The sequence below is a fragment of the Schistocerca serialis genome, chromosome 8 (genome assembly GCF_023864345.2).
Source record: "Schistocerca serialis cubense isolate TAMUIC-IGC-003099 chromosome 8, iqSchSeri2.2, whole genome shotgun sequence".
In the NCBI taxonomy this organism is placed as follows: Eukaryota; Metazoa; Arthropoda; class Insecta; order Orthoptera; family Acrididae; genus Schistocerca; species Schistocerca serialis.
Genome location: NC_064645.1, coordinates 487,637,215 through 487,664,803, shown reverse-complemented (window position 1 = coordinate 487,664,803; position 27,589 = coordinate 487,637,215). Strand labels below are relative to the sequence as shown.

At 38.4% G+C, this 27,589-nt stretch overlaps 1 protein-coding gene and 1 non-coding gene across 4 annotated transcripts in view; both read right to left on the bottom strand.

Annotated features, from left to right (window-relative positions):
• The window catches only part of LOC126416740 (glutathione synthetase-like), a 150,738-nt gene that overhangs the window by 46,013 nt on the left and 77,136 nt on the right, over window positions 1-27,589 (bottom strand). The window contains exon 5 of one of the 3 annotated variants that reach the window (XM_050084573.1): window positions 4,108-4,244. The exons of 1 other annotated variant lie outside the window; for it this stretch is intronic. In XM_050084573.1, the coding sequence (XP_049940530.1) occupies window positions 4,108-4,244 (137 nt within the window). The remainder of the gene's footprint in view (window positions 1-4,107; window positions 4,245-27,589) is intronic. One more of the 3 variants, XM_050084574.1, reaches the window with a different exon arrangement.
• On the bottom strand, window positions 10,052-10,126 carry Trnas-cga (transfer RNA serine (anticodon CGA)). The gene has a single exon. It is a non-coding gene; the product is annotated as a tRNA-Ser (tRNA).

Sequence of the window (27,589 nt, the reverse complement as noted above, 5' to 3'; positions counted from 1 at the left end):
ATCTTATCTATACCTGTGAAGGAGGGGTACATGTTCCAATGATAGCAATGTATCACCCTCAGCGTTCTTGTTTGTCATTTTGTGAGGTGATGGAGCTGGACATGAAGCCATTTAAAGGCAAAGAGGTGGTCTATCCACGGGTGTCCCTTAAGGCATTGGAGAGCTTGCTTGCAATCTGTAATGGCCGTGGCGATTTTGGCTTTCCATCAAGGTACTGTTTACCGATGAGGGTGGATCCTGAGGAAGAAGGGATTGCTGCGTCAGCTGCCAACAGAATGGCTGCAATTGTGTTCTGGAAAACAGTGTCAGTACCTCCATGTGGTGGGGTGTGAAGGGCAATGAATGCCATGGCGAATGGCTTCGACGGAGGGTCAAAACGACTGGAAAATGATCACTGTCACACAGTTCATCATGGACTTGCCAATGGATTTTTGGAGGACGACCTGGGCTACAAATGAAACGATCAATGGCTGAATAAGATCCATAAGTCACACTAAAGTGTGTGGGAACACAAGTATTCAAGAGGCAAAGATCAAGCTCTGCGAGCAAGTTTCCAACGGCTTTATCACAGCCAGTGGTCATAATTACACCCCACCAAGTGTTGCATGCATTGGAGTCACACATTATTATGAAGGAAGGGGCAAGCTGAGAAAACAATGCAGACTATGCATTCTGGGACGCTTTAACATCGGGGAGGAGATACAGAATACAGATGGTAAATTCCAGAGATGTCATCACACAAACAGCTACAGCCTCCAAAGTCATACTGAGTGGCAAGTGTTTGCTGTATACAGAGTCCAGAAGGTACCTGCAAACATCACTTGACTCTTTCATAATTCTTCACAATTCTTAAAATAGCCCCAAAAGCTGTGAAGGGTAGCGGTCTGCACTACTTGAGGGCAATGCAAAAAATAAGGGAAATGCACAAAAGATGTTGTCAGTCAAGTGACAGAAAAATCTGCTACATTTCCCAGGAGGATCACACTATCGGTATCCTGTGGAGATATGAAGGGCCCAAGGATGCAGGTTGTGCCATCTGCTGTCACTTATAGTACTGAGATATCATCAAGACGCATTTGTTCCAGACCAGGGTGCATAGGGGGCCACCACATATGCTGCCTTGGATAGAGAGGCGTAACGTGCAAGGTCTGGTGGCCACCACAATTTCTTTCTATTTGGAGGACTATTACTTGTCCTTCTGCAAGGACTTGTCTGTCCCAGATTCTGAGACAGAGGAGGAACACGAAGTCATACAATCTGCAACCTGTGGCTCCTTCAGCCACTGACAGGCATCCAGTTGCAGGTCAGTAGAGTCCTGGGAAGAGAGCATCCCGAATGATCCCTTCCTTGTAAAAGGTGCCAGAGGAGAGTACTGCTTCTCTGGCTGGGGGTTTGGGGACTGACATCTCTACTATTTAGGGAGTCAACGCTCCCAAAGGGGATGTGGGGGAAGCAGTTGCTGGGAGAGCCCAACCAATAGGGGAGCAGGTGCAGCTGATGAGACATGGACGGTGATGGCACAGTCACTAAAGGTGACGACATCATTACAGCAGTAGCACACATCATCGTCATATGTATAGGATGTAGGTGATCATATTCCTTCTTCATCTCTTGAAGGCAGCAAGGGGTCTTATATTCCCGGATTTTCTTTTCTCATTTGAAAATGCTACACTTTGGTGAAAAGGAGAAAAGACACTCACCGCAGTGGACAGAGATTGGAAGGGGGAGGGAGGAGGGGGGGGGGGGGGAGCACAAGGAGCGTTTGCCTGCAATTGACAGGCACAATCACTACAGATGGTGTTGGCATTGCATCACAAAGATGTCAGTCCAAATCACAAGCATTTGTAGCACAGCATGGAAGGAGGAATATATGGCTTGACATCCTCACCTGGGCCTTCTTAGGCAATGAGTCACCTTCAAAGGGCAAAATGAGGGCTCCAGTATCCACTTTCTTGTCTTTTGGTCCATGCTGGACACAATGGACAAAATACACAGCTCAATGCTCCAAATTAGCACACATCTCGTCATTAGTCTGAAAAAGGAGATCTCGGGTGAAAATTATACCTTGTACCATTTTCGGACTTTTTATGGGGGATTATATCATCAGGAATGTCACTCAGCTTGTCGCAGGTAAGCAGTGCCTGTGACTGAGCATGGGGGAGGGCTGTTTTAAGCAGAATGGAACCGCTTTTCATTTTTGAAATTGCTTTGTTTCATCAAGCCTGTCCTTGAGGTGGTCAATGAAGAACAATGGCTTTGCAGGCAAAAAGGAATCCCTGTTCACCCTACAACAAAGCAAGTAGTGGGGGCAGTATGCTTCACATTCTCTCTAAGCCCTATATCCTCCTATTGCGTAGTTGGGGAAGGTAAAATTTTGGCATCATTCCTCTCTACAATGCAATGTGTCTTAGCTTCAGAAGAGCTGTATGGCCATCACCAGAAGAAAGTTTAGTTCACTTCATGTACGAATTTTCTGCAATGGTACCACCCCCTCCAAACAGGGGCTCTCCCCATAGGCACCATCCAGTCACCTGACCAGTAAACCATTCCTTGGAGTTTCCGTGCCTCAACCATGATGGGCACATACTCCTTGGCTTGTCTGGGAACTTTCCAGCTCATTGTCACGGGGCTGCCACCATGCAGGTATTTGATGACTCCCCTCCCCACCATGCGTGCAACTACTTGATACACACATTCATTCCTGAACGTGAGTACCACAAAAATATCCTGCATGCTAATGAAACAATTTTTAGTAGAAAAAACAAAACAAAAAAAATACCTTGCAGTAGGTGTAATTGTTTCACTTTTTATGATTACCTTTTCCAGAAGATCATGACAAGTCAAGGATCATCATCTCTCCCCTTACTATTTTTATTATTATCTATTTTGGACATTTCTGTCAGACAGTGTTTGCTAAATATGTGACAACATATTTTGTTTGAGTACTCCAGTCCTGTTACTTCTTTCCCTCTCCCTCCCCCCCTCCCCCCCAAAGCACCACCCCTATGTCTACCTACACATATAACCAATTTAACCCCTTAAAATCTTTCATTTATGTTTTCTTCGTCATTATCTCACCATTCTTAAGGAGAAAAATCTGGTACTGAAAGCTAAATTCACACTCTTCATGTGAGACTGCAGTTGTACCCACTTTTCAGTCAACAGGTTATAACCTATTGCATATTGATAATAACAAGTATATTTGGCCAATAGACTGTTTTCAGAACATTATTAAGTATTCTGAGATTTGAAATCTCTATCTTTAAATTACACTCCGGTGTTACTTCTGGTTCTTTTTGAACATTCTATTTGTCATTATGGACTCAGTCTTTCAGTTGCTTTCATCAGTGTAATTTAATGCTTGCCATTGCCCGCAGTGCAATATGTTTTATTTCCACAAGATAGTAACTTCGTTCAAAGATTCTTGGATACCAATGAGTGATCTCAGAAATAACAGTACTGTTATTTACTGAATGCCTAAATGACAATGGTGACAACACAAAATAAATCACAACATATTTATTAGAATCACTAGCCTCAAGTAAGCAAGTCAGTATTCTGATACATATAACACAAAGTATTAATTTGCAATTAGGTCTGTAAAACATGCAATCAAAGACAGTAAACTCTAATGTTATATGCATAAAATTTAATCAACGATTCAACGGTAATTCTTAAAAGGGGAAAAAAAGCTAGTAAAAACAACGTTTTTACGTGGAAATACAGTGAAAATGATGTAAATAGTCAAAACCTAATGCTTTTATGTATGCATATGCCACTAAGTGACTGCTGTAGCAAGATGTGTGAAGAATATAGGTACAGTTTCAAAATATTAGCTTGTGCCTATGAAATGGGAACAAGAAAAAAGCAGAACTACCAAAACAATTGGAATGCAATTTTGAGAGTTTCTGACCATCTAATTGAGAGAAAATGCCTTCAAATGACTGAAAAACTGACATGTCCAGAGATGTAACAGAGTGAATCTGCATGCACTTTTGTTCTATTTTTATACATATATAAAAATTATGGGAGATAAAATCTGACTTGTGAAAGTATATGAAAACATAAAATAATAGTTGAGAGTTGTGTCTGTAGTTCAAGTCATACCTATTAAAAGCTGTCAATTTTGAACTTATTGCACCAAAGCTAGAAGCTATAGTGTTTATTTCAACTTGTTTTACAACACTGTCACTGTAACTATGAACCATGTAGTCGGAACGCAAGAGGCCCAGAGACACCTCCTGCTGGAACAAGAAACAAAAATTTTACAAATGATCAAAACTCATTATTAATGCAATGTGTAGTAAAATATAAGCTCTAAAAGTAATCTTTTTCTAATATGAGATGATATTTCTCAAAAATAATGCCAAATAAATGCTGCCCACCTGACTGTGGGACATTCAGTGTTAAAAGCGAGATGCTGTGCATTATTATGTCAGACACCGAGCCTTGCATACAATTCTCTAAGTAATAAATACACAGTGCACACAATAAGTTCCTAGACTGCTACAACAGAGTTTGAAATAAATAAAAAAGATAGATCAGACACAGTATGCTGATTAATGTTTCTGAACTCTTTTTGGATGTACAAAACTACCCTGCAAGTGCTTTTCAGAAGATGAAATACAACAGAAGCGAACATCAAAAGAAAGGCATGAAAATAATGCAACACTGTCATCATGTAGGAAGGAAAAGTAATACAAGAGCAGTAAACTTAAGTAAGGAAGCATTCCAAAAAATCTTTATTACACTTTTTAGTTAGAGTACATTTTCCTGGCATAGACAATTTACAGTTTAGTTGACAGCTGATTTTTTCATGGATCATAAAATTCCTTATGAAGTAGCATGTGAAAAACCCGCACAAATGCCACGAAACCTGAACATAGTCTTCAGTTTTTATTTTCAGAATGACCTAATATTTCCTGACATGGAGATCCCACACTTATCCATTCTGATCTGACATTTTTAAATAGATCACAGGAAAGAAAACATTCATACTGTTCTTTATCATTCTTAAAAAAGCTTATCACAACACTCATTTGTTGTTACATGAGACTAGATAGTCGCAATGGCCTAGAGTCCATGCAAGGAAACAAGCATACACTGTTTAATTTTCCAAATATTCTCTTAACGTACATAAAACATTGTTGCCGAGGTACTACGAGAGTGTGTTTACCAATTTGGGATGCACAAAAGAATTATCGAAGTTAGGAAACAGAACTAAGTTAGCAGTGTTGCCACATCTGTGGAATATTTTTTTTTTTTTATTTTGGGGGGGGGGGGGGGGGATATTTCAAAGCAACACCTCATGGACTTTTGCCTTGCCATGGGATATATGAACCGCCATACTGTCCTGTATTTGCCTAGTAGCAACTGCTTCAAATTCGTAAATGGTCCACACACGTATCCCAAACAATGATACTCTGCCATCCTATAAAAAAGACACTGTAGCTTTCCCCATTGACAAAAACAGAATATTTTTTGCACACACAAATGCACAGCATATGTGCACATTCACACACCATCAACCAACAATTTTAACTAAATTTTTGATTGTCTTCTTCTTAAGACAACTGAATCAGTATGCAGTTTAAATTTATTTACCAGAAACAGTTGGTCTAGAGTGTAGGTAAAGAGGCCCCATGAACTTCTCCAAATTAGATTGTATTTGGATCATTTTTTTAAACAAACATGTTGTATTGCAGCACCTTCAGAGCAGAGAGATCAATTATAGCCGACAGCCATGCAGAGGTTCCACGTTCAATTCCTTATGCAGACAGGGAATTTTCCTTAGGAGGAAAACAAACATTGTGCATTCAGCCTCATCAGACCAACTGAGTGGCTATCTGAATTAGAAGCAGTGAGTCTGAGGTTTGTAAAACTGAAAACAGCTGGGACACTGGTATATGACAACATATCCTTCCACACTGCATCCACTGACATCATTGGCAGAGGATGACTCCGTGGCTAGTCAGCATCAAATGATCCTCTGGCTCTGACACAGTGTTTAGCTCTCTTTTTAAGATATTTAATCATTTCTGTGGAATGTGTGATGCCCGTCACTTAAGACTGCTTCCAATAAACAAATGAACTTTATCTCTTTGAAAGTCTGAATAAAAATACAAGAATCACAACAACAATCATTCCGGATAATCACATTTTCCTGCCATTTCTTAGAAATTTGTCAGGTTTATCAATTCATTCACAACAAAATTTAATCATTACAATTTAATCTTTCCCCATGTCTGTCATCACAGTAATACAGTCAACATGCACAAGTTGAGTTCTGAGGCACTGGATCTTTACCACAGGTACTTCGGACCATAATGATAAAGGTACTGAACTATACAACAGTGTTTTTAATTATAATGTAAAGAATGCAGTCCAAGAAGATTACATGTGCACTGTGTATGTCACCAGTCATAAGTATTGCTGCTCCAGAAGATCTCCAGTTAAATGCAAGATAAAACCCTTTCTCTCAGAAGGAAACTACACAATAGATATCCCCCTCCCACACCTCCCCCCTTTACATTTAGTTTTTCCTATGCATCACTGGTGTATTTGCTCACTGCATGGATGGCAGTGTATAATCTTTCCAATATAATTACCCACAGCAAGCAATTACATTAACTGATTAAAGGCAAATGAGACTTAGAATGAGAACTGTACTTAACTTTGTACACTTAAACTATTGCAAAAGACAACGTAGAAAATTATAAGATTGTCATTTTCCCATCACCAAGAAATATTTTTATAGTAATGGTTTATTTCCTAATTTGGTAACCAGTGTTAACTAACTCGGAATTTGTCAAGGAAATAGTCATTTTTCTTATGAGATAACTATTACAGTGTGTTAATATCACAATGTCTGTACACTTTAGTCGAAGAAGGCAGACAAAAAAACCTAGTTACAATGTTGTGTGCAATTAATAACTATTATACGGAAGGAAAAACTTCTAACTACATTATTAATGACACTTTAAACAGCTTTGTTGAACTATAACTGCAAAGGGAAAAAAGAATTAAATCATGTCTTCATTCTGAACTGTTCATTATAAAACAACGGTGACTGAGTGGACTGTGATCTGACTTGTTTGCAACCTTTCTTCTTCAAGAATTGACATTACTTCATAAGCATTTGGCTGCTGGCTAAATAATATGTAAGAAATAAAGCAAACTGAAAGTTAAATGCAACTGACACCAAATTATTCTGATTTAAAAAGTATGTGTACATATGAACAGCAAAAACATGCCTTATGCACATCATTGTATCACAAATACAACTTCCAGTAAAAACATGTATTTACAAGAGAAACATACATTAAGAATGTGTAACAGACATTGAAGCTTTACTACATCCACAACAATGTCATTACTACAATAAAAATGGCATCAAAGCACAAGAACCTGGCATGAAAATAGTCATTTATTTCTTTACAATGCAACAAATTTGTCAATGGAGAAACTGTCTGCCTAGTTATACATAATTTTGTGTAATCTTAAAAAAGAGCATCTATTAATAATTCTTATAAATTGCACACAATACGCCCTTTGTAACAAAATTATAATACACTTAATGCAACTTCAGAGAAGTGCCACATTAATTTTGAGAAACAAATTACAAGGAAATAATGCAGAAGACATTGCAAGTGAGTGATGAATGATGTACGACAGGAGTGAAATGATGTATAACAGCATCATTAACCAGGCTGTTTTACTTATCACAGCTCATGTGGAGTCTCTGAATTAAATATATAGAACTCACCAACATGTGGAGTGATCTCATGATACTAACATCATGGGCTATACTTTAAGATAATAAATAATTAATGAAGTTATTTTACATAATTTTATATAATTAATAAAAATAACTAAAGGTCATATTCTGAGAACTGCCCCAGGATATCTCAAAATGTATGCACTAGAGGTTTCAATTAACATGATGTATACATGCAAAAGACATTTCCTTCATTGTAACCTTAAACATGTTAATTGTGTATTTTAACAACAAAAATAATACCATAAATAAAAAAACAGGGTGTTGAAAAGGGCTGCGCTGAGTCAGTCAGAGAGAGAGAGAGAGAGAGAGAGAGAGAGAGAGAGAGAGAGAGAGAGAGATTAATTATTGCTTAACAAAACTGTATACCTGATCTGTTTCTTAAGCCAATCTTTGTATCTAATTTTCACAAAGTGACATAAATATGCCGATGTCATGGCTCAAAAATGTCAAACTGCCACACACAATGCTAAAAAGCACATTCGGTTACATAGCAAGCACACTGAAACACTTCGTCAATTGCCTGATACAACCACAGCCATCAGTACACACGTGGAACACAACATAGTGTTTATATTTTCTGCATTAAGTGATGGCCATGCTTGTGCTACGCAGTCAGTTAAGTGTTTCAGTATAGGTACACATGAGACAGTGTGTGCTACTGATATGTTCCAAAATGCCACGCATAAAAATGGGACTTTTCTGGGGCTCATACCTTCTATTGGTGGTAGAAAGGTAGAATCAAGTGTTTTGGATAGCCCTTGGGCTAGTGTCGTATACTCAACATAATGATCGTCTTACTGTAACTATCCTACAGTACAGGTTGAAAGTTTGAGTATTACACACTTCCTTCAGCTTAGATGGAGGAAATCGTTTGGTTCTTTAGCATCAGATGTAGTCTGTGATGTGTCTTAAGGGGCTTATGGAGGAACCATTTAGTTCATGGGCAGTTCGTGAGAAAACCCAAAAAAAGCATATTTCGCCGTCAGCAGAGGATACCTGAATAACTAACCACTGCAAATTGCTCACATTTTAACAGTATATTCTCTACACATTTATCTGGAAGTGCCAGCTTCCTGTTTTCAGACATCTTTATCCATTATTGAGAAAACCCCAAAAACATCACTTTTGGGTAACAAAACAAAGCTGCAGATTCCAAGACGCTATGCGCAGCAAGAAGTCTCACCATTATCATGAGAAGGGTTCTGTGAATCCAATGTTGTATTGAAGCACATGCAAAATTTTTGTGCACACAAAATACAGTCTGCAGTGTAAAATTATTTTTGCATCTGAAATACTTCACATAAGTAAACTATCAAAATTTTACTGCCTCATAAAAAGTCATCCCCCCCCCCCCCCCCCCCCCCACACACACACACACACACACACACACACACACACACACACACACGAGTGACATGCCTGCTGTAGCAAGAAAAAAGTGGGAACCAGCAGGAGATGCTTCTGTATGAGTACAAAAATGGTGAACATGCTCCTTTTTAAAAGATGCTGATGGAAAGGTGGGGTACCAGGTTCATCTTTCTACCTTTCTCTGCATCTTTAAAAATTTTCCCAAAAATTTATGACAGTGGCAGTGTGAAAGAGATGGAAAAGTAAATGAATTTGTGTCTTCTTTTGGAGTAAAGAACCTGCCTCTCAAAAGTTTGTAAAAGTAATTTTGAAATACACTGTATATGGAGAGATAAGACAGTTGGGTCATAACACCAGCCATTTCTGCCACTTTGTGAGAATTAGTTATCAAAACTTTTGCTGAACTTTCAGTGTCACTTGAAAACGTTCATTTAAAACAAAATCAGTTGTGGCATACTAAAGGTACCCGACATAGCACTGTGGTGATTTTTATTAAAATTTCAACAAAGATTATCTGTTACTAACCTATTTTTCAAAGATTTGCTCGAGAGAGGAAGGGAGTGTAAAATATCATTAACACATAATCATAAATAAATTCAATGTTTGCTTTGTGTGCTGTACAAAGCAAAGCTAAACTTTCTGATCAAGATTCTCTGCTAGATGCATTTTTAAATGGTTTGCAGAGCATTCAGTCTGAACAAAGAAGTCAGGTCCTCATATGGGAACATCCCACCTACTTAACAACTATATGAATCACATACAACTCAGCATCACAGATGCTGATTTCTGCTAGTGGCAGAATACTTAGGCTGTTGTTTGTACAAACTAAAGACTACCAGAATGAGATTTTCACTCTGCAGCGGAGTGTGCGCTGATATGAAACTTCCTGGCAGATTAAAACTGTGCGCCCGACCGAGACTCGAACTCGGGACCTTTGCCTTTCGCGGGCAAGTGCTCTACCAACTGAGCTACCGAAGCACGACTCACGCCCGGTACTCACAGCTTTACTTCTGCCAGTATCTCGTCTCCTACCTTCCAAACTTTACAGAAGGTCTTCTGCGAACCTTGCAGAACTAGCACTCCTGAAAGAAAGGATATAGCGGAGACATGGCTTAGCCACAGCCTGGGGGATGTTTCCAGAATGAGATTTTCACTCTGCAGCGGATGGTGCGCTGATATGAAACTGCTGCAGAGGTCCCGAGTTCGAGTCTCGGTCGGGCACACAGTTTTAATCTGCCAGGAAGTTTCAACTAAAGACTAGTCAACTAGGGTCCTTTGCTTGAAACTGTCCATGTAAACCACCATATCACTATAGTGCTCATCGGAAACACAAAGATATGTATGCTGATGGATATAATCTAGTGTATCCAACTCCCTGTACATAAGACTTTAAAATCTATCCTTGGTCTCTATGAGCCAAGGTGACTGACAGCACCAGCACACTGAAAGGGCCTTGATATCTGCCTTGTTGTCCTACATTACAACCTGTTTCTTCCAGACCCCTAATGGCTTTGTGGCCCATGAGTGGTTCAGGAATAGTCATTCTCCTGATGTGAGTCTGATACTGGTATAGTGCACTGCATTCAGCATTTTTAGATATGAAGTTCAGGCTGAATTATATACAACCAGTCTAAATGGGGCTGGAGGAATGCTTTATAAATTATTGTAGATTTGCTCTCTCTGCACTCCTGACATTTACAGAGAAATACTTTAAAATGCCTAACGCTAAGTGCACTTACTTCATAGTCCCGCAAGTGTGACAGCCATGTGATCAACTCAGGAATGTAACTGCTTGATTAGAATGGTGCCATTAAAATGTAGCTCTGGCTCATTAAAATGTGGCTGATACAATTAAATTGAACTCTCAGTAGTTTAGCCGTTGAAAACTCACAACCTGTCTTTTGAACTGAATCCTCCAGTCTCTGGAGCGTCAACTGTAAATGATGAGTTTTCGGGTGAAGACAGGGAGGGGGAGGGGGAGGGGGAGGGGGAGGATTTTGCTTTTGTTTTGTTTTAGGGCGCAAAAACAACTGGGGACATACACACCCAAGTCAAAACTATAGAACACGAAGACAAAGAGGAGTTAAAAAACCACAAGACGTCAATTCCAATTGACATAAGAGAAGACAGATAAAAACAGGGACGTGGAGAAAGGGCTGCAAAAGACATCATACAGAAACGGAGGTCCAAAACCAAAAATTAAATGGCCTCCACCACATTGCTTTGACAGATAAAAAGTAAAACGCAGTCAATAGCCTGCGCGTCATTGCTAAAACAGCCGATAACTCAGACAGCAAACCCAACTTGGAATGTAAATGGTTAAAAGATGGGCATTCTGTCAGGAAGTGGTGGATAGTTAAAACTTGGGTGCAATGTGTACAAAGTGGTGTGGAAGTGCCACTTATCAAATGACAACGGCTAAAATGGCAGTGCCCAATGTGTAACTTTGTTAAAATGACCTCCTCCCGGCGGGAGGGCCGAGAGGAGGTCATCCAAGCTGCTGCGAGAGGCTTAATGAGCCGGAGCTTGTTCCCATGAAGGGAGAAGCAATGGCAATGCCAAAGGGGCACCACCTCGTAACAGATGGCAACACAGAGATCACTGGAGGGAATATAGGAACTAGTGGACTGAGGTATGAGGACTGCAGCCTTGTCAGCAGCCTTGTTTACTGGCCAGGAACCCACATAAACATCACAGTGGCTCCACCAAGAGTGAGCAAGTGACAGTTTTCCTGGGCTCGTTGCACTAAGGGATGGGCTGCATACGGCACACATACATAGACTTTAAAAGGCACTAAGTGAGTCTGAACAGAGGAGGAGGAGGAGGAGGAGGAGGAGAAATCATAAAATCATCTACAAACAAGGAAGTGTTCACTATACTATTGAGTCTGTTAGTTAAGCTGTTTATAGTACTGGGAAAGAAGTCATCCTTCCAACAGAGAAAGAAATCTCTCATAAAAAATCACTTGACTGCGTCACCCATAATTTAGTAACAGATTCTGCAAGAAAAGATTTCAATATAATTGACAACCTTCCACAAAAGTCTCAGTTGAGGAGCTGGTAGTAAATGTTTTATCTCTATGTAGAGTCACAAGTGGCTAAGTATGACACTCCACTGCCTATATTGTTCAAAAGTACAATGCACTGCTTGTTCTGAATTACCTGCTACAAGCATGTGCCAACATTAGTGCAGCTTTTTGAGAATGCGTTCACCAATTTGGTTCAACATTCACAAGACATCTGCATAAATAAGATAAGGTCATAAATCTTACAAACTTTACAATCTTTGTTAAATATTTTAGACTCTCACACTTTCAGATTTACACATTGAAATACGATAAACAATAGCAGAGTAAACGTAAACCACCTCAAATGTAGTCAGAAGATGTATTATATGATCAAATACGTAGATGACACTTTACAAATATAAATATTCTCTCTCTCTCTCTCTCTCTCTCTCTCTCTCTCTCTCTCTCTCTCTCTCTCTGTGTGTGTGTGTGTGTGTGTGTGTGTGTGTGTGTGTGTGTGTGTGTGTGTTAAATTAAAACTGCATGACCTACTTAATGAAGAGGCTCTTCTGGACCTCATTAGGCAACTCCCTATTATTGAGTATTTTAATGGACATCGTGTGGTTTGAGACTGCTGAATCATCTGGCTCAATAGCCATGTTCTTTAAAGCCTCACTGTATCAGTGGTCTTGGTCATACAACAAATGTTGGGGTTGTTCTTCAATATGAAGTTTTCTTCACTATGCCTGCCATCACAGATACTGGAGAGTGGGTAGTGAGCACTGATCTTCACACAAGTGACAACTTCCCTATCAGGACACACTTCAGATAGAACCTATCTTGAAAGGAAGCTGCTAGAATGGTGCTACCAGAGCAAATTGGACAACATACAGCCAGTTGGTGAGATCTGAACACAGAGAGTGTCTTGGACAAGTTGATCTTATGAAAAATGTGTATGTGAAATGTATTAACAGTTGTGAATGTTGACAACCATCAGCTGTATAATGGAATGACGACAATGAAAATTTGTGCTGGACTGGGCATCCTGCAAAATGATGGTCAGGTCCTGCAGAAGTGTCATCACTTCTGTCTCTACGCTGTTCATTTTTGGAACACAACCAACGAACAGCTTAGAGAGAGAAGTGATGACACTTTCTGCACGACCTGACCATCATTTTGCAGGACAATGCTCAAGCACGTACAGTGCAAGCTGTTACTGATTTGTTTGACTGATGGGGCTGCTAAGTGCTATACCACCTACTGCACTCCCCTGACTTAAGTCCTCGTAAGTTCAACTCGATTTCGAAACTGAAGGAAACACTTCACAGTATTCGCTTCAGAACTGCAACAAATTCGTCAGGCAATAGACCGCGCCTTTACAACTATCAACACAACTGGCACTGCTAAGAGTATCCTATGACTTCCACATCGCTGGCAACGGGTAATACACAATCAAAGCTACATGATTGGGTAACAAGTTTACAATTTATAATCAGTGCACAGAAAATGGATATATCTAAACTTCAGATTGAGAAAAGTGAGCTGAATTTGGTAGAAGTTCCGCAAAACATTTCATCTGTTTCTGAAAAGTGGACAAAAGTTGTGTACAAGTGCAATGTGCAGAAAGTGCATGAGCGTACAAACATTGAACGTGATGTAAATTTTGTGCCCAAAAACTCCTTATGCCCAATTTCAGTTATTGATTCTGAAGGTTAACTGAATCTGGAATTACATGGAACACAGTAAACAAATGATCAGAAATCCAAATCAGCAAAATCTGAAGTGCAACAACTCGCATAAAAGGTTATGAAGACTATGTAGTCTTGCTGATAATGACAGAAGAGGGCTTGCAAGTAATATCACACATGAATAAACAATACTTTACCAGTTGTGAAAGTGAACACTTGTCTTCGTGATGTTCTGAGTGATTGTAATTTATCTCCTGATCGCAACAGCTTAACAGTGGGTGGAACAAACAATGTCCACCACAATGAAGTGATGAATGCAACACAAAAATTAAGAGAAGGGGTGGAAATGAAACAAGATGTCAACTTCTGTGTAACCAGGATCCCAAAACAATGAGACCTCATGGAGTCATCACACATTAATGCAGAAATAACAACACACACAGAGCTAGGAAAAAAAAAGCATAACTTTCAGAAACCGAATTTCATACCTATAGACTGTTAGAAGAGAAGAATGCAGAATGCACTGCACAGTATAAATGGCAAGATACATAATAAATGCCATAACTGCTTTAACAAAAGAAAAAGGGAAACCAACATGTGTGACAGATCAGTACCAGTGGCAACCACAGCTCACAAAACCATAAAGTATTTCTGACAACCAGTATCCTCATCAACCAACAAACAGCTTAGACAAAACATAAGAAGAATATCAGCATTTACAACCAGCACAGTGTAGTACAATGTAGAATAAAACACACTGGCAAATACAAGCAGGCCTGCACCAGATGACGATTTGATACTCCATAATAAGAAAGCAATCCCTAGTTTCCAAATCGGACAATATTTTATTGACAGGCTCATCTCAGGAGAAAGAGCAAGATCGCACAAGCAACCAGTATACCAGGTACCCTTTGCAACAATAGTCTGCCCCTCCTGACAAAAACATAAGAGGAATAACTTTTGATTATACCACGAGCCGGTCTCGCGGTAGCGTTCTCGCTTCCCAAGCACGGGGTCCCAGGTTCAATTCCCAGCGGAGTCAGGGATTTTTCCTGTCTCGAGATGACTGGGTGTTGTTGTGTCGTCATCATCATCATCATCATCATACCACAAGAATGTGCAGTCAGTCACTAATAAGTTTGAAGATACTGATTTCTTATTCACAACAGGATTGAAATATGTGAATGTTCTATGCATTACAGAACACTGGCTGAAGTTGGACCAAATCAGCTCAGTTAGCATACCTGGTTTGATATTAGCATCGCATTGCTGCAGAAAGTCAGAAAGGAATTAAGATTACGATTCTTGACAAGCTGCTATCAAAATTTTAGAAACAAATGATTATTGTATGTTTTTATAGTTTCTTACAGGTAAAGTAAATATGTTTCTTAATACTCTAATTACTCCAAAACCAACTTCATCAAAACAAATAGTACTAGTTTTCTGTGGTGACTTTAATGTTGATTTTCAAACTCCAGGACAGATGAAAGAATCTCTATTGACTCTCAAGGTTTTTCATTCTGAAAGCTACTGTAAGTTTACCCACATGATACAAAAAGCATACCAAAAGAACTCTAGACCAGATATTTACAAATTATCTCTACACGTCTGTAGAACCTGTGGATACAGGCTATGGTGACCAGTATGCCCAAGTCCTCTAGCTTATAAATGTCCTCCCCTCAAGCTGGCACAACAAATACACAACTAAAAAACGAGTTTATAGCACGAAAAAATGAAAACCTTAAACGATTTCCTAGCACCAGATAAATGTAATGAAATATATGAGCAGATGACAACAAACAAAAAACTTGAATCTTCCTTAAATGTGTTTCTTCACTTGTTCAATATTGCTTTTCCTCTCAAAATGAACCATATTAAATCAAAAGACTGAAAGGAAGCCAGGAATAACTTTCTTAGATATTTCCTGCAAAAGGAAGAGAGATCTGTTGATGTACTTACAAAATAAGAATCTCATCCCCTCTCAAGAGAGATACAGTATGCAATATGTCAAAATCCTAAAGACAGTTATAGCTCAAGTCAAGTGCATGGTGTGATGTTACACGGGATTCTCCAGAATAACATGTTGCACCTTTATCCTCTTACACCGATGAAATATGTTCGTGAGAACTGAGAACGTAGTTTATATATTTGTTCAGTGTAGAACATTCCACTGTGCTCATTCTCATTTCATATATATGTGCAGATGAAGTAAGTCACGTTTTTCACAGACATCAGCAAGCTGCAACTACAAATAAACCTCTCTGCCTGTTGTGGTGGAGCATTTGTTCTTTGGGTTTCATGGCTTGGCGGTGCCTTGGATATCAAGGAGCAAAATGAGTGCATGCAAGAATGTAAACGATCTTAAACAACTGAAGAATCATTACAAGAACTGTCATTCTCTCGATTATTAATGTCAAAGCACTACACATATGTGCTGTAAACTGCAATGACCTACAAAATTCCACACCTACATATATACTCCGCCAGCCACCAAGTGGTGTGTGGCGGAGGGCACAATTCGCGCCAAAGTCATATTCCCCCCCCCCCCCCCCTCCCAGCTCCAAACAGGAGTGAATTTATCAAAACAATTTCCTAAATTCAAGCCCGATGGCAAAGTACATCCCAACCCCCCCCCCCCCCCCCTTTTTTTTTGAGAGTATTCTCCTTTATCTGAGAAATGGGAGGACATAAAGAAAATAGATTTTACAGTCAGTTACCTGGTGGTTAATACCACAAAATGGGAACCTGCCCATGCAGAAGAAATCAAATCTTAGGGCAATTTCCAGGATAAAAACCAAAAGAAAATATTGGTCACCCAGAACACAGGAGAAACTGACTTCAGAATTATTAGAGCCAAAATACTACAATATCTCTTGGGGTAGTTATAAGAAGTACACTGAATGGCATTTAACAACCTCAGTTCTTAAATAATCCCACAGAAGAAACACGCCTTGCGAATATATAGGCACACAGATGACCTCATTATGCAAGAAAGGAAATTTGATGTAGAGGATGGACAACAGTTAGTGATTTGTTGACTTGTATTGATGTGTCACACACATTAAATAAAAAATGTAATGAAGATGTCCAAGGATAGAATCAGAGCAATACCAACATGGAAGATAAATGTTTTCCCAACAACTCTGCAATAAAGCGATAAAGAGGCAGAGGTAACAAAGTCATTCATGAGAACGGAGAATGGAACAGGTGCCAGCATCCAGGATGTAACAACATAATGATAGGGTGTGTGTGTGTGTGTGTGTGTGTGTGTGTGTGTGTGTGTGTGTGTACATATATTATTTGCTATCAGTGTATCATAGGGATTACTGAAAGTAAATGTAAGTTACTTAAACTAGCCTTCACAAATAGCTTCAAGTACATGAATATATCACTCACTTCACCAAAAGAAATAACTTCCATAATAAAATCTTTAAAAACAAAGCATTCTAGTGGGTATGATGAAATATCAACAAAGTTAATTAAGGCATGTTCTTGTGAGTTTAGTACAATTCTAAGTTACTTGTGTAACCAGTCAATTATAACTGGGACATTTCCTGACTGGCTAAAATATGCAGATGTTAAGCCTCTATTCAAGAAAGGGGATAAAGAGATACCATCAAACTACAGACCGATTTAACTTTTGCCAGCATTCTCAAAAATTTTAGAAAAAGTAATGTACAGGCAGCTGCTCAACCATCTGACCACAAATAACATATTATCAAGAACACAGTTTGGATTTCTGAAGGGTTCTGATATCGAGAAGGCTATTTACACCTATAGTGAAAATGTACTTAATTCATTAAATAACAAATTACAAGCAGCAGGTATTTTCTGTGATTTGTCAAAGGCATTTGATTGTGTGAACCACAACATCCTTTTAAGTAAATTAGAATTCTATGGTGTCACGGGCAGTGCTGCAAAATGGTTCAAGTCATACCTCACTAATAGGAAACAAAGGGTGTCAGTGCAAGGGACTAGTGAATTAAGTCATCAGTCATCATCAGAATGGGAAGAAATTACATGTGGTGTCCCACAAGGATCCATCTTAGGGCCATTGCTTTTTCTTGTGTACATTTATGATCTCTCATCAGTTACACGGCCAGAAGCAGAGCTCGTTTTGTTTGCAGATGACACAAGTATTGCAATAAATAGTATGTCAAGTGTAGTTCTAGAAATATCTGCTAATGATATTTTCATGGATATTAATAAATGGTTTAAAGCCAACTCACTGACATTAAACTTCGATAAGACTCACTATATGCAATTCAGAACCTGTATGAGGTTTCCACCCAGCATATGCATAAAATACGAAGAAGAGCAGATAGAAGAGGTTGACAGTCTTAAATTCCTGGGATTACAACTTGATAATAAATTCAGTTGGGAAGAGCACACCACAGAACTGCAGAAACGCCTTAACAAATCTGTATTTGCAATTCGAATGTTAGCAGACATAGGCGACATAAAAATGAAAAAGCTTGCATACTTTGCCTACTTTCATTCCATAATGTCATATGGTATAATATTTTGCGGTAACTCTTCAAGTCAAACAAAAGTTTTCAGAGTCCAAAAGCGTGTAAAACGTATTATTTGTGGAGTAAATTCGCGGACGTCCTGTAGAAACCTCTTCAAAGAACTGGGTATACTAACTACTGCCTCTCAGTATATTTACTCATTAATGAAATTTGTCCTAAACAATATATCTCTTTTTCCAACAAACAGGTCAGTTCATACATACAATACCAGGAACAAAAATGATCTGCACAAGGACTTAAAAGCACTTACTTTAGTTCAAAAAGGGGTCCACTACTAAGGAACACTCATCTTCAATAATTTGCCAGTAAACATAAAAAATTTAGTTACAAATAAAGATCAGTTTAAAAGGAGCCTACTCCATTCACGAATTTTTTAAGAGAGACAAATGATGTATTGTATATATTCATACCATTAGTATATTTCAGATTAAAAAAAATTGACATGTTCCACATCCACGAGGATCTCCTTAGCACGGATCTATGGAACGAAAAACTAATCTAATCTAATCTAGGCATCTGTAAGAATAGGAAATTTTCAATTTATGCAAAGTTTATTAATAATATCAAATGCTAATTTACAGCTAATTTACAAATATTATATGTTGTAGATTGATTATTGAAGTATTAAATGACTTCCGATTTTGATGCAGAATTATAGTTTTGTAAAAATGATGACTGTCTGACAGTAGTATCTTTTAAGGTGCCTCCAACTACAGGTCAACAAGACATATTGGTGAACAATATATGTTTAATTGCAATGAGAAATTGGTAAGCAAGGGAAAACTTACAATTAATTGAAGATTGATAACAATCAAATACATAGTAAAGCTTATGAATCTATCCTCGTACAGGATAGAATAGTCTATGGAAGTATATATCAGTATGCTCTGATAAACCGGGAGTAACAGGTGATTACATTTGTCAGTTTAGAATAAAAGATGAAAGACATTTCTTTTGTAGATCTTATCTTGTACCTTTCAGCTTACAATATGTGATAAACATAGAAATAAATAAAATGATAGAAAACCAAGTTGTTGAACAACAATCCATTGTTAGCTGTTAAGGAAGCCACAGGTGCGGTGCACCTAGTCCTAGATGCACTTACTATAAATAAGCATATAGAAACCAAAAGAGATATGTGCAACAATGAATTGCTTGCTAGGTTTAAACAAGCCAAATATTTCAGTTGAATGCATCTGACATCTGGATATTGGCAAGAAAAGTTACACGAAAATTCAAAACACAATATGACTTTCTGGTTTGATGGAAAATCATATCAATTCAAAGTGTTACATCTTGGCCTCAATATTTCAGTTTCAGTATCTATTCATGCCTTAAATGAAGCCTTGGGGAAAGAACTATTGCAAGAACTGATTGCTTATGTAGATCACATCTTATTAGTATCCATAACAAGGTAAGAGCATTGCACCTTTGAAATTCAAAATCTCATTTTTTCAAGGGGGAATGGAGGTAGGGGTACATGGTACCAAACCAAATCCTGAAAGGATGAGAGCTATAAAACATTGTCCAGAACTCCGGAACATAAAACAATAACACTCATTCCTTGGAAGAGTCCGATTTTATCATCAGTACATGGAGGGTCAGGTACTTGATGATCTGTGACTGTTATCATTATTAAAACAAAGATCTAGATGGATATGAGATGAAGGGGCATCAGAAGCTTTTAAGAATATTAAAGAAGCACTACTGAATGTGCCTATACTGACTCACCCTGTGACATATGAGCAGTTTTAAGTTATAAACCAAAGTGTTGGAGAACTCTATCGCCTCAGAGTTACTTCAGGGAGCATGGATTCCTGCAATTGGTGAACATGACTATCGGTTTTGAAAGTAGAAACCTTAAGAAGCATGAATTTAATCACACAGCTACAAAGAAAGAGGTGTTAGCTTTTGTTTGGAGTATACAAAAATTCCAGACATTAATATCGGGATCAGAAATAATTATCTACACAAAAGGTGTCATTTTTGTGATTAGCTTTTTAACCTTGTCATCCCAATAATGAGGTAAGGACCCAAGCCTTAAAGATAAAGCAGAGAATCAGGCAGATGAGTATTATAGCATTCAATTTCAGCAACACATACAGGCAATATTATTACCAGCTGAAGACGAATTGTGGGTGATTATTAATGGTATTTTGTCCTGGAAATTAAACACCACCACATTTAGTTGGAAATTATGCATTCTTCAAAATGCATGAGAAGATTTAACATGGTTGATCCATTAGCGATATGGACATAGTGGTATTCATAAGCACATTAGCAACATTAGTAGATGTTATAACCTTCAGAATTTAAGTAGCAAAATAGTAAAGCTACTGTGCTCCTGTGAAGTATGCCAGAAAGTTAAAGATGATAACAGCCATCTACAACATAATCAATGGAAACTTCAGGATGGAATAACAACAATTAAGGACGACCTGCTGAGCTGCAGACAGGCACAATGGAGAGAGAGGGGGAGAGAGAGAGAGAGAGAGAGAGAGAGAGAGAGAGAGAGGCAAGCACACCTCACACACACTCAGCTACTGCCATCGACAGCTTCTGGCATCTGGAGCCAGTACTGCTCCAGCTACCAGAGACTGTTGTCGTGTTTGTGTGTGTGTGTGTGTGTGTGTGTGTGTGTGTGTGTGTGTGTGAGATGCATTTGTGCGAACGTGCAGGTAGGTAGGTGTGTGTGTGTGTGTGTGTGTGTGTGTGTGTGTGTGTGGTCTATTTTTGACAAAGGCCTTGTTGGCCGACAGCTAACTTTCAAATAGTCTTTTTGTTGTGCCTTTCTGCAGCTCAGAATCTCCACTATATGGTGAGTAGCAACTATCCTTTTCATTACATTGTGACATTCCATCCTGGATTTTCCATTGTTTGTATCCAGATGAGCTATTTATCACAGCTAGTTTGAAATAGCTTTATTTTCTGCATACACTAACAAAAATTTATGCAGTTGCTGGCAATGTGGCTCATCTGGCGAAGCCCAATTTGGAAAGATAATGTGTGCAAGAACCCTCTTGCAAAATAAAGCATACAAAAGCAATGTTGTATCAATGCACTCGACGATCTGGTACGATGCCAATTGTGGACAGTCAAATGGTCCATTTAAGACACACATCGCGTAATGCAATGTAGTACTCAGTTAAGGGACCTCACATTTTACAAGAAAGAAATGCATACATTTGTTCGTTAGCTAAAGCTCACGATATAGTATAATGTTGACAGTTTTAACGTGGAAAATTAGGTGGCAGATGTTTTGAACTGGAGTTGCATTGAATAATGCTAGAGGTCGGGCCTCAACTATGTCGTTAACAATACTGTGGTAACTTCAACATGCAATGGCCCAATAGCTGTCCCCGAATGCTTCATATTGTGCATTGCTCATTGTTTTCTTATTCTGAAATAAGTGAAGCAACTAATCTTGGTCCATCACAGATTTCAATTACAACCATTACAACACCAGAAGACATCGGCGATCCCTGTGACAATGTGTCATTTCTCCTGTAGGCTGTTGCCCAGCGAAATGGAGGTGGGGTTTGTTTTCCCGTGCTGTTCCTTCCCCTGCGGTGGTCAAAATTATAGTCTGTTTATGCTTGTGGCCATCTGTAATTACAGCTTATAATACTTGACTTCTGCGCTACAACAACTGGAAAACAAAATCGACAGCACTGAAATTCTTCCCATACAGTTAAAATCGAGTTGCCATGTGTTCAGTTCTACTTCTATGCTAAGGGCATGTCGCATTGTCAAGCATGGGTCGCGGGGCTATGAACGCCCACAAAAGGTCAAATCAGTACTCTGCAGATTTTTTCCTTCTTCTTCAAATTGGATGGGAAAAGAAAATAATGTCCAGAAACATTTTATATTGTAGATGCATTCATTTAACTGATGGGAAAACACTGCTGCTTTTCAACAGAACAATCATTTTTGAAAGCTTAAATACAACCAAATGAAGAAAACAAAAGCCTATTTGCAAAAGCAAACATTCAAGCCAAAAAATTCACAATTAGCACTTTTTCAACAGTCAATTTCAAAGAACTATTAATTTGTTTGTCTTCACTCATGTAGCATGACAACCTTTCAAATGTGTGCATCTAATAATTTACAAAGACAGAAAATTTATGGAAATATCAACAAAAATATGCACTAAGTTTGCATAAAATAGACGCAAATTTTGCCAAAAATAGATGTTATATTTTCCGATCCCTACATATAAAAAAAGATAAAGCTGTAGTCCAGACAGAAAATTGTCTGGTGGTCATATCTGAGCATGTAATAATCTCTGGAGGAAAAAAGCTACAGTTATTTATATATTATGATTCTTAACACAGAATTGAGGAACTAATGAGATATTAACAAGATGTGTCATACCTTATAATTACAGAGAAGAGTAAATAAAACTAAAGAGCAAATTTAGAATTATTCTTAACAGAATCTGAGAAGAGGCTTTTAAGGTCTAATGTGTGTATGGGTCTCAAGAAGTGAAGAATAGACTACATTATCTGGCATCGAAAATTGCACTTCGCATTATTTAAGTGTGGGTAGAATGTGACTGCTTTGAAAATAAAGTAAAAAATTATGTAATCAGGTAGTAGTAAGTAAATCCCTGGCAAATAGTAAGTAACAAGCAGAACTTATGGGAAGTTATTGTATAACAGTGCAAGAAGCCTAGGTAAAAGTTATAAAAGAATCAGCCACAAAAAAATATGTTGTATTAACTGATCGGAGTCTTTTTGTTCACCTTTGGGAAACATAAAAATAAGGTTAAGAGACTGTGCATGCAGTTAAACATTTGAGATGGAATATGCTCGATTTTATTCGGGTAGTGGAAAGTAAAGGTAGGTGGACCCAGAGAAGGGATGACATATGCCTAAGTCAGATGAATCCATGGAATGATTGACCTGTACCACTTTTTTTATGCAGAAGGGTGAGGAGAGGGACACTCACATCAAAGAGATAAAAAAGTGCTTACACAGTATCTGTCCATAAGCTAACAGTGAGAGTGCGGCTCTTACAGAGGGAGGAAGCTGTACGGTGATGGTTAGTCACGCTATCAAAGTGTTCTCCAAAATAGTTAAAGTATAATAGGTGTTCCTAGGCTCTGACGATTTTTTGTATTCACGTTTCCGCACATGTTGACTTACCACAAATCTGAGATTTGAAGTTGTAAAAAGGGTTGTAGTTCAAAATGTAAGCACGTAGCTCCTTCAGGTAAAGATGAAATTAATCATTTTGATATCTCAATAAATTTGAGAAACTCTGTTCATGGGATAAAGTAAAGAAAATGACGTTGCGTATGAGTACAGAAAATAGAGCCCAAATCAAACAGTTTAGGTGTTGCCCGTACTTTTCTCAACAGAAAAGAATGATCGGTTGGATCTACGCAAATATTATGGACAAACTATGCCACATATCACTTGAACCTTTGTATAGGCAAGTTGGATCAATTAAATAGAGACAATTTTTTGAAAACTAAACATTGGATTTTGTCTTCAGAGACTAAGTGATGAAAATGGTACAGATAACTAAATAAAAGTGAATTAACTAGTTATTTAAAGTAGGTTTTTTTTATTAATTTTAAGTGATGTTGCAATTAGTTAAGTAAGTTGAGTTACAAGACATCTTTCATCAAAGCGGGGGGGATCTGTGGTATAACGGTTAAGTGCAGTGTGTGCTCTTGTTTTATATACGTGTAGGTGAAGCGGAAGTCATGTTTTCTCAGGACATTGGCAAGGCATGACTGCGAATAAACCTCTCCATCTGCTGTGACAAGAGTGCTTGCTCTTTGGGTATCGCAGCTTGGTGGTGCCTTTGAGACCAACGAACAAAGAGGGAGCATGCAAGAATGAAAACAATCTTAAATAAATAAATAATCATTATAAGAACTTTCATTCTCTCAACTGCTAATGTCAAATCAATACACTTGCAAGCTGTAACCTGTCATGAGCTATGAAATAAGATAGATCTGTTCATCAGTTATTCTAACTGAAGCTGTACAAAAGATACATTGTACGTAAAATACAGAAGAGTTGATGCAAAATTATGTACATCATTTAGTAGCTTGGAAAGTTTGGAGCTCTTTTCCAGCACGTGGAAGGTGAAGAACTCAGACCGTACGGTTCCATGCCACTGCACAGCAAGGACCACAAAAGGAATTAACTTCAAGAATGGCCGCTATCGACAGGGGATCTCAAGTTGATTCTGTATTTCTAGATTTTCGGAAAGCTTTTGACACCATTCCTCACAAGCGACTTCTAATCAAGCTGCGGGCCTATGGGGTATCGTCTCAGTTGAGCGACAGGATTCGTGATTTCCTGTCAGGAAGGTCACAGATCATAGTAATAGATGGCAAATCATCGAGTAAAACTGAAGTGATATCAGGTGTTCCCCAGGGAAGCGTCCTGGGACCTCTGCTGTTCCTGATCTATATAAATATCCTGGGTGACAATCTGAGCAGTTCTCTTAGGTTGTTCACAGATGACGCTGCAATTTACCGTCTAGTAAGGTCATCCGAAGACCACTATCAGTTGCAAAGCGATTTAGAAAAAGATTGATGTATGGTGTGGCAGGTAGCAGTTGACGCTAAATAACAAAAAGTGTGAGGTGATCCACATGAGTTCCAAAAGAAATCCGTTGGAATTCGATTACTCGATAAATAGTACAATTCTCAAGGTTGTCAATTCAACTAAGTACCTGGGTGTTGAAAATTACAAACAACTTCAGTTGGAAAGACCATATAGATAATATTGTGGGGAAGGCGAGCCAAAGGTTGCGTTTCATTGGCAGGACACTTAGAAGATGCAACAAGTCCACTAAAGAGACAGCTTACACTACACTCGTTCGTCCTCTGTTAGAATATTGCTGCACGGTGTGGGATCCTTACCAGGTGGGATTGACAGAGGACATCGAAAGGGTGCAAAAAAGGGCAGCTCGTTTTGTATTATCACGTAATAGGGGAAGAGTGTGGCAGATATGATACGCAAGTTGGGATGGAAGTCATTAAAGCAAAGACGTTTTTCGTCGCAGCGAGATCTATTTACGAAATTTCAGTCACCAACTTTCTCTTCCGAATACGAAAATATTTTGTTGAGCCCAACCTGCATAGGTAGGAATGATCATCAAAATAAAATAAGAGAAATCAGAGCTCGAACAGAAAGGTTTAGGTGTTCGTTTTTCCCGCACGCTGTTCGGGAGTGGGATGGTAGAACGATAGTATGATTGTAGTTCGATGAACCCTCTGCCAAGCACTTGAATGTGAATTGCAGAGTAATGATGTAGATGTAGAGAACATAAATTAAATGCCACAAAAAGTTGACAGATGTGCACAAGGGTGAAAAATTGTACGTGAAGTGACAGACATTAACCAACATTAACCAATTCCCCATTCTAACACTGGAATGGCTAATGACAACTATGTGACAACCACCTCAAACAAAGCAAAAGCAATGTGGAGTATGATACGAAATAAAACTGCCTGCCTGAACTTGAAAACACAATTCTGAAGCACAACTCCAGAGTCGTTAATCCATTACAACTAGTGAATATATTTAGCAACTACTGAGGAAATACTGTAAAGCAACTACTAGAGAGAATTAATAAACCCTTGCCCAACACACAAAATAAAATAAAAACTCCAGCAGCCTCTACATTCTCCTGGGAAACTAATATTGATGAAATTACATTAGGCACAAAGAGCCTTAAAAATAACCTATCATCAGGAATTGTTGACCTTCTCTGATGATTGTGTGGAAGTAGCAAAAGTTGTCTCAATCTTTAAGAAAGAAGAGAAAAATAATTTGAAAAATTACAGACCCATACCAATGTTACCTGTGTTTTGGTACTTTCCGGAGAGAGTTATACCTAAGAAATTTTCTGTGAAGGAACCAAAACCATCTGGTGGTCAGCAACACTTCAGGAAGAATAAATCCTCAACAACTGCCATATATGAATGTGTACACTCCACTCAAGATGCTCTGCACAAAAAATGAAAAGCAGTTGTGATCTTAGATTTGTCTAAAGCTATTGTTGTCATAGATCACAAAATTCCACTAGGCAAACTGCAGTCCTGTTATCAGATGCATCACTTTGTTTCAGCTCACAGTGAACAAAGTAGCAACAAAACACACTGATGGACATAATGAAACTTACTACTCTGATTACAGAGATATTGCACAAGCCGTGTCCCAGTCTTTGTTACTTGGATTAATTCTGTCCTCCTTTACATAAAAGACTTACTGTTGAACATCTGTGCCACTACCAAGTACACTCTTTGGAGAAATGACCATGAGGTCATAACTGAAGGTACAGGTGAGTTTGGTGATTGATTTGAAAATAGCAACACAAAGAAAACCACCTTCCTGAAATTTCATTTGAGACCCCAAAAATGTATGCCCCAGACTAAAATACAAGGCTCTGAAGCATCCGCTCTATCAAATACAAGATTTTTAAGCACGTGGATCGAGGACAACTTATTTAAATGGTGAACATGCATTCATGAAACTAATAATAATCTGAATAAAATTTGCTATGCCTTCCACACTCTTGCACACTGCACAGGCCCAGAGACTGTTCACACACAGTTTCATAGTGTAAAACACTATGGCATCATATTACAGTGAGATTTTGCACATACCTCAGACATTCTCCTTGCTCAGGAGAGGTGTGCAAGAGTGACGAATAGTGCAAAGCCAACTGACAGAAACAGCCTCTCTTCCAAAAATGACTCATTTTACCTCTTGGAAAAATCTACATTGTATAAATGTGTATGTTTGTAAAAAGTGACACGGTATGTGTAAGTGCGGCAAGAAACTAAATAACATTTAATAACTAATATGAGAAATCATGTTTGTAAATTCTCATCACATCAGTCAATCATCACATCACGCTATGACTTCTCCAACATTGTTTGTATGTCTTTAACAAGAATGTTTCAGATGTCAAGTAAATAAATACAAAATGATTATAAACTCAATTCATTTAATTGTTTTGCAATTACTTTAACGTGTTTAAGGCCACCTGTTATATCTGGTCTTTCGAAATGCTAAAAGTCTGCTCTTTAAGAATAATTTTACTTCAGTGTGCATATTTAATATTTGCAAAGCCCTATCAAGGCTCATCTGCAGTGCTTCTGCTTCATGAAAGTTGTAACCTAGTATCCATTATACTACAGTAAATGCAGTTATTTTCTAAAAACAAAGGAATCTCCAAATTG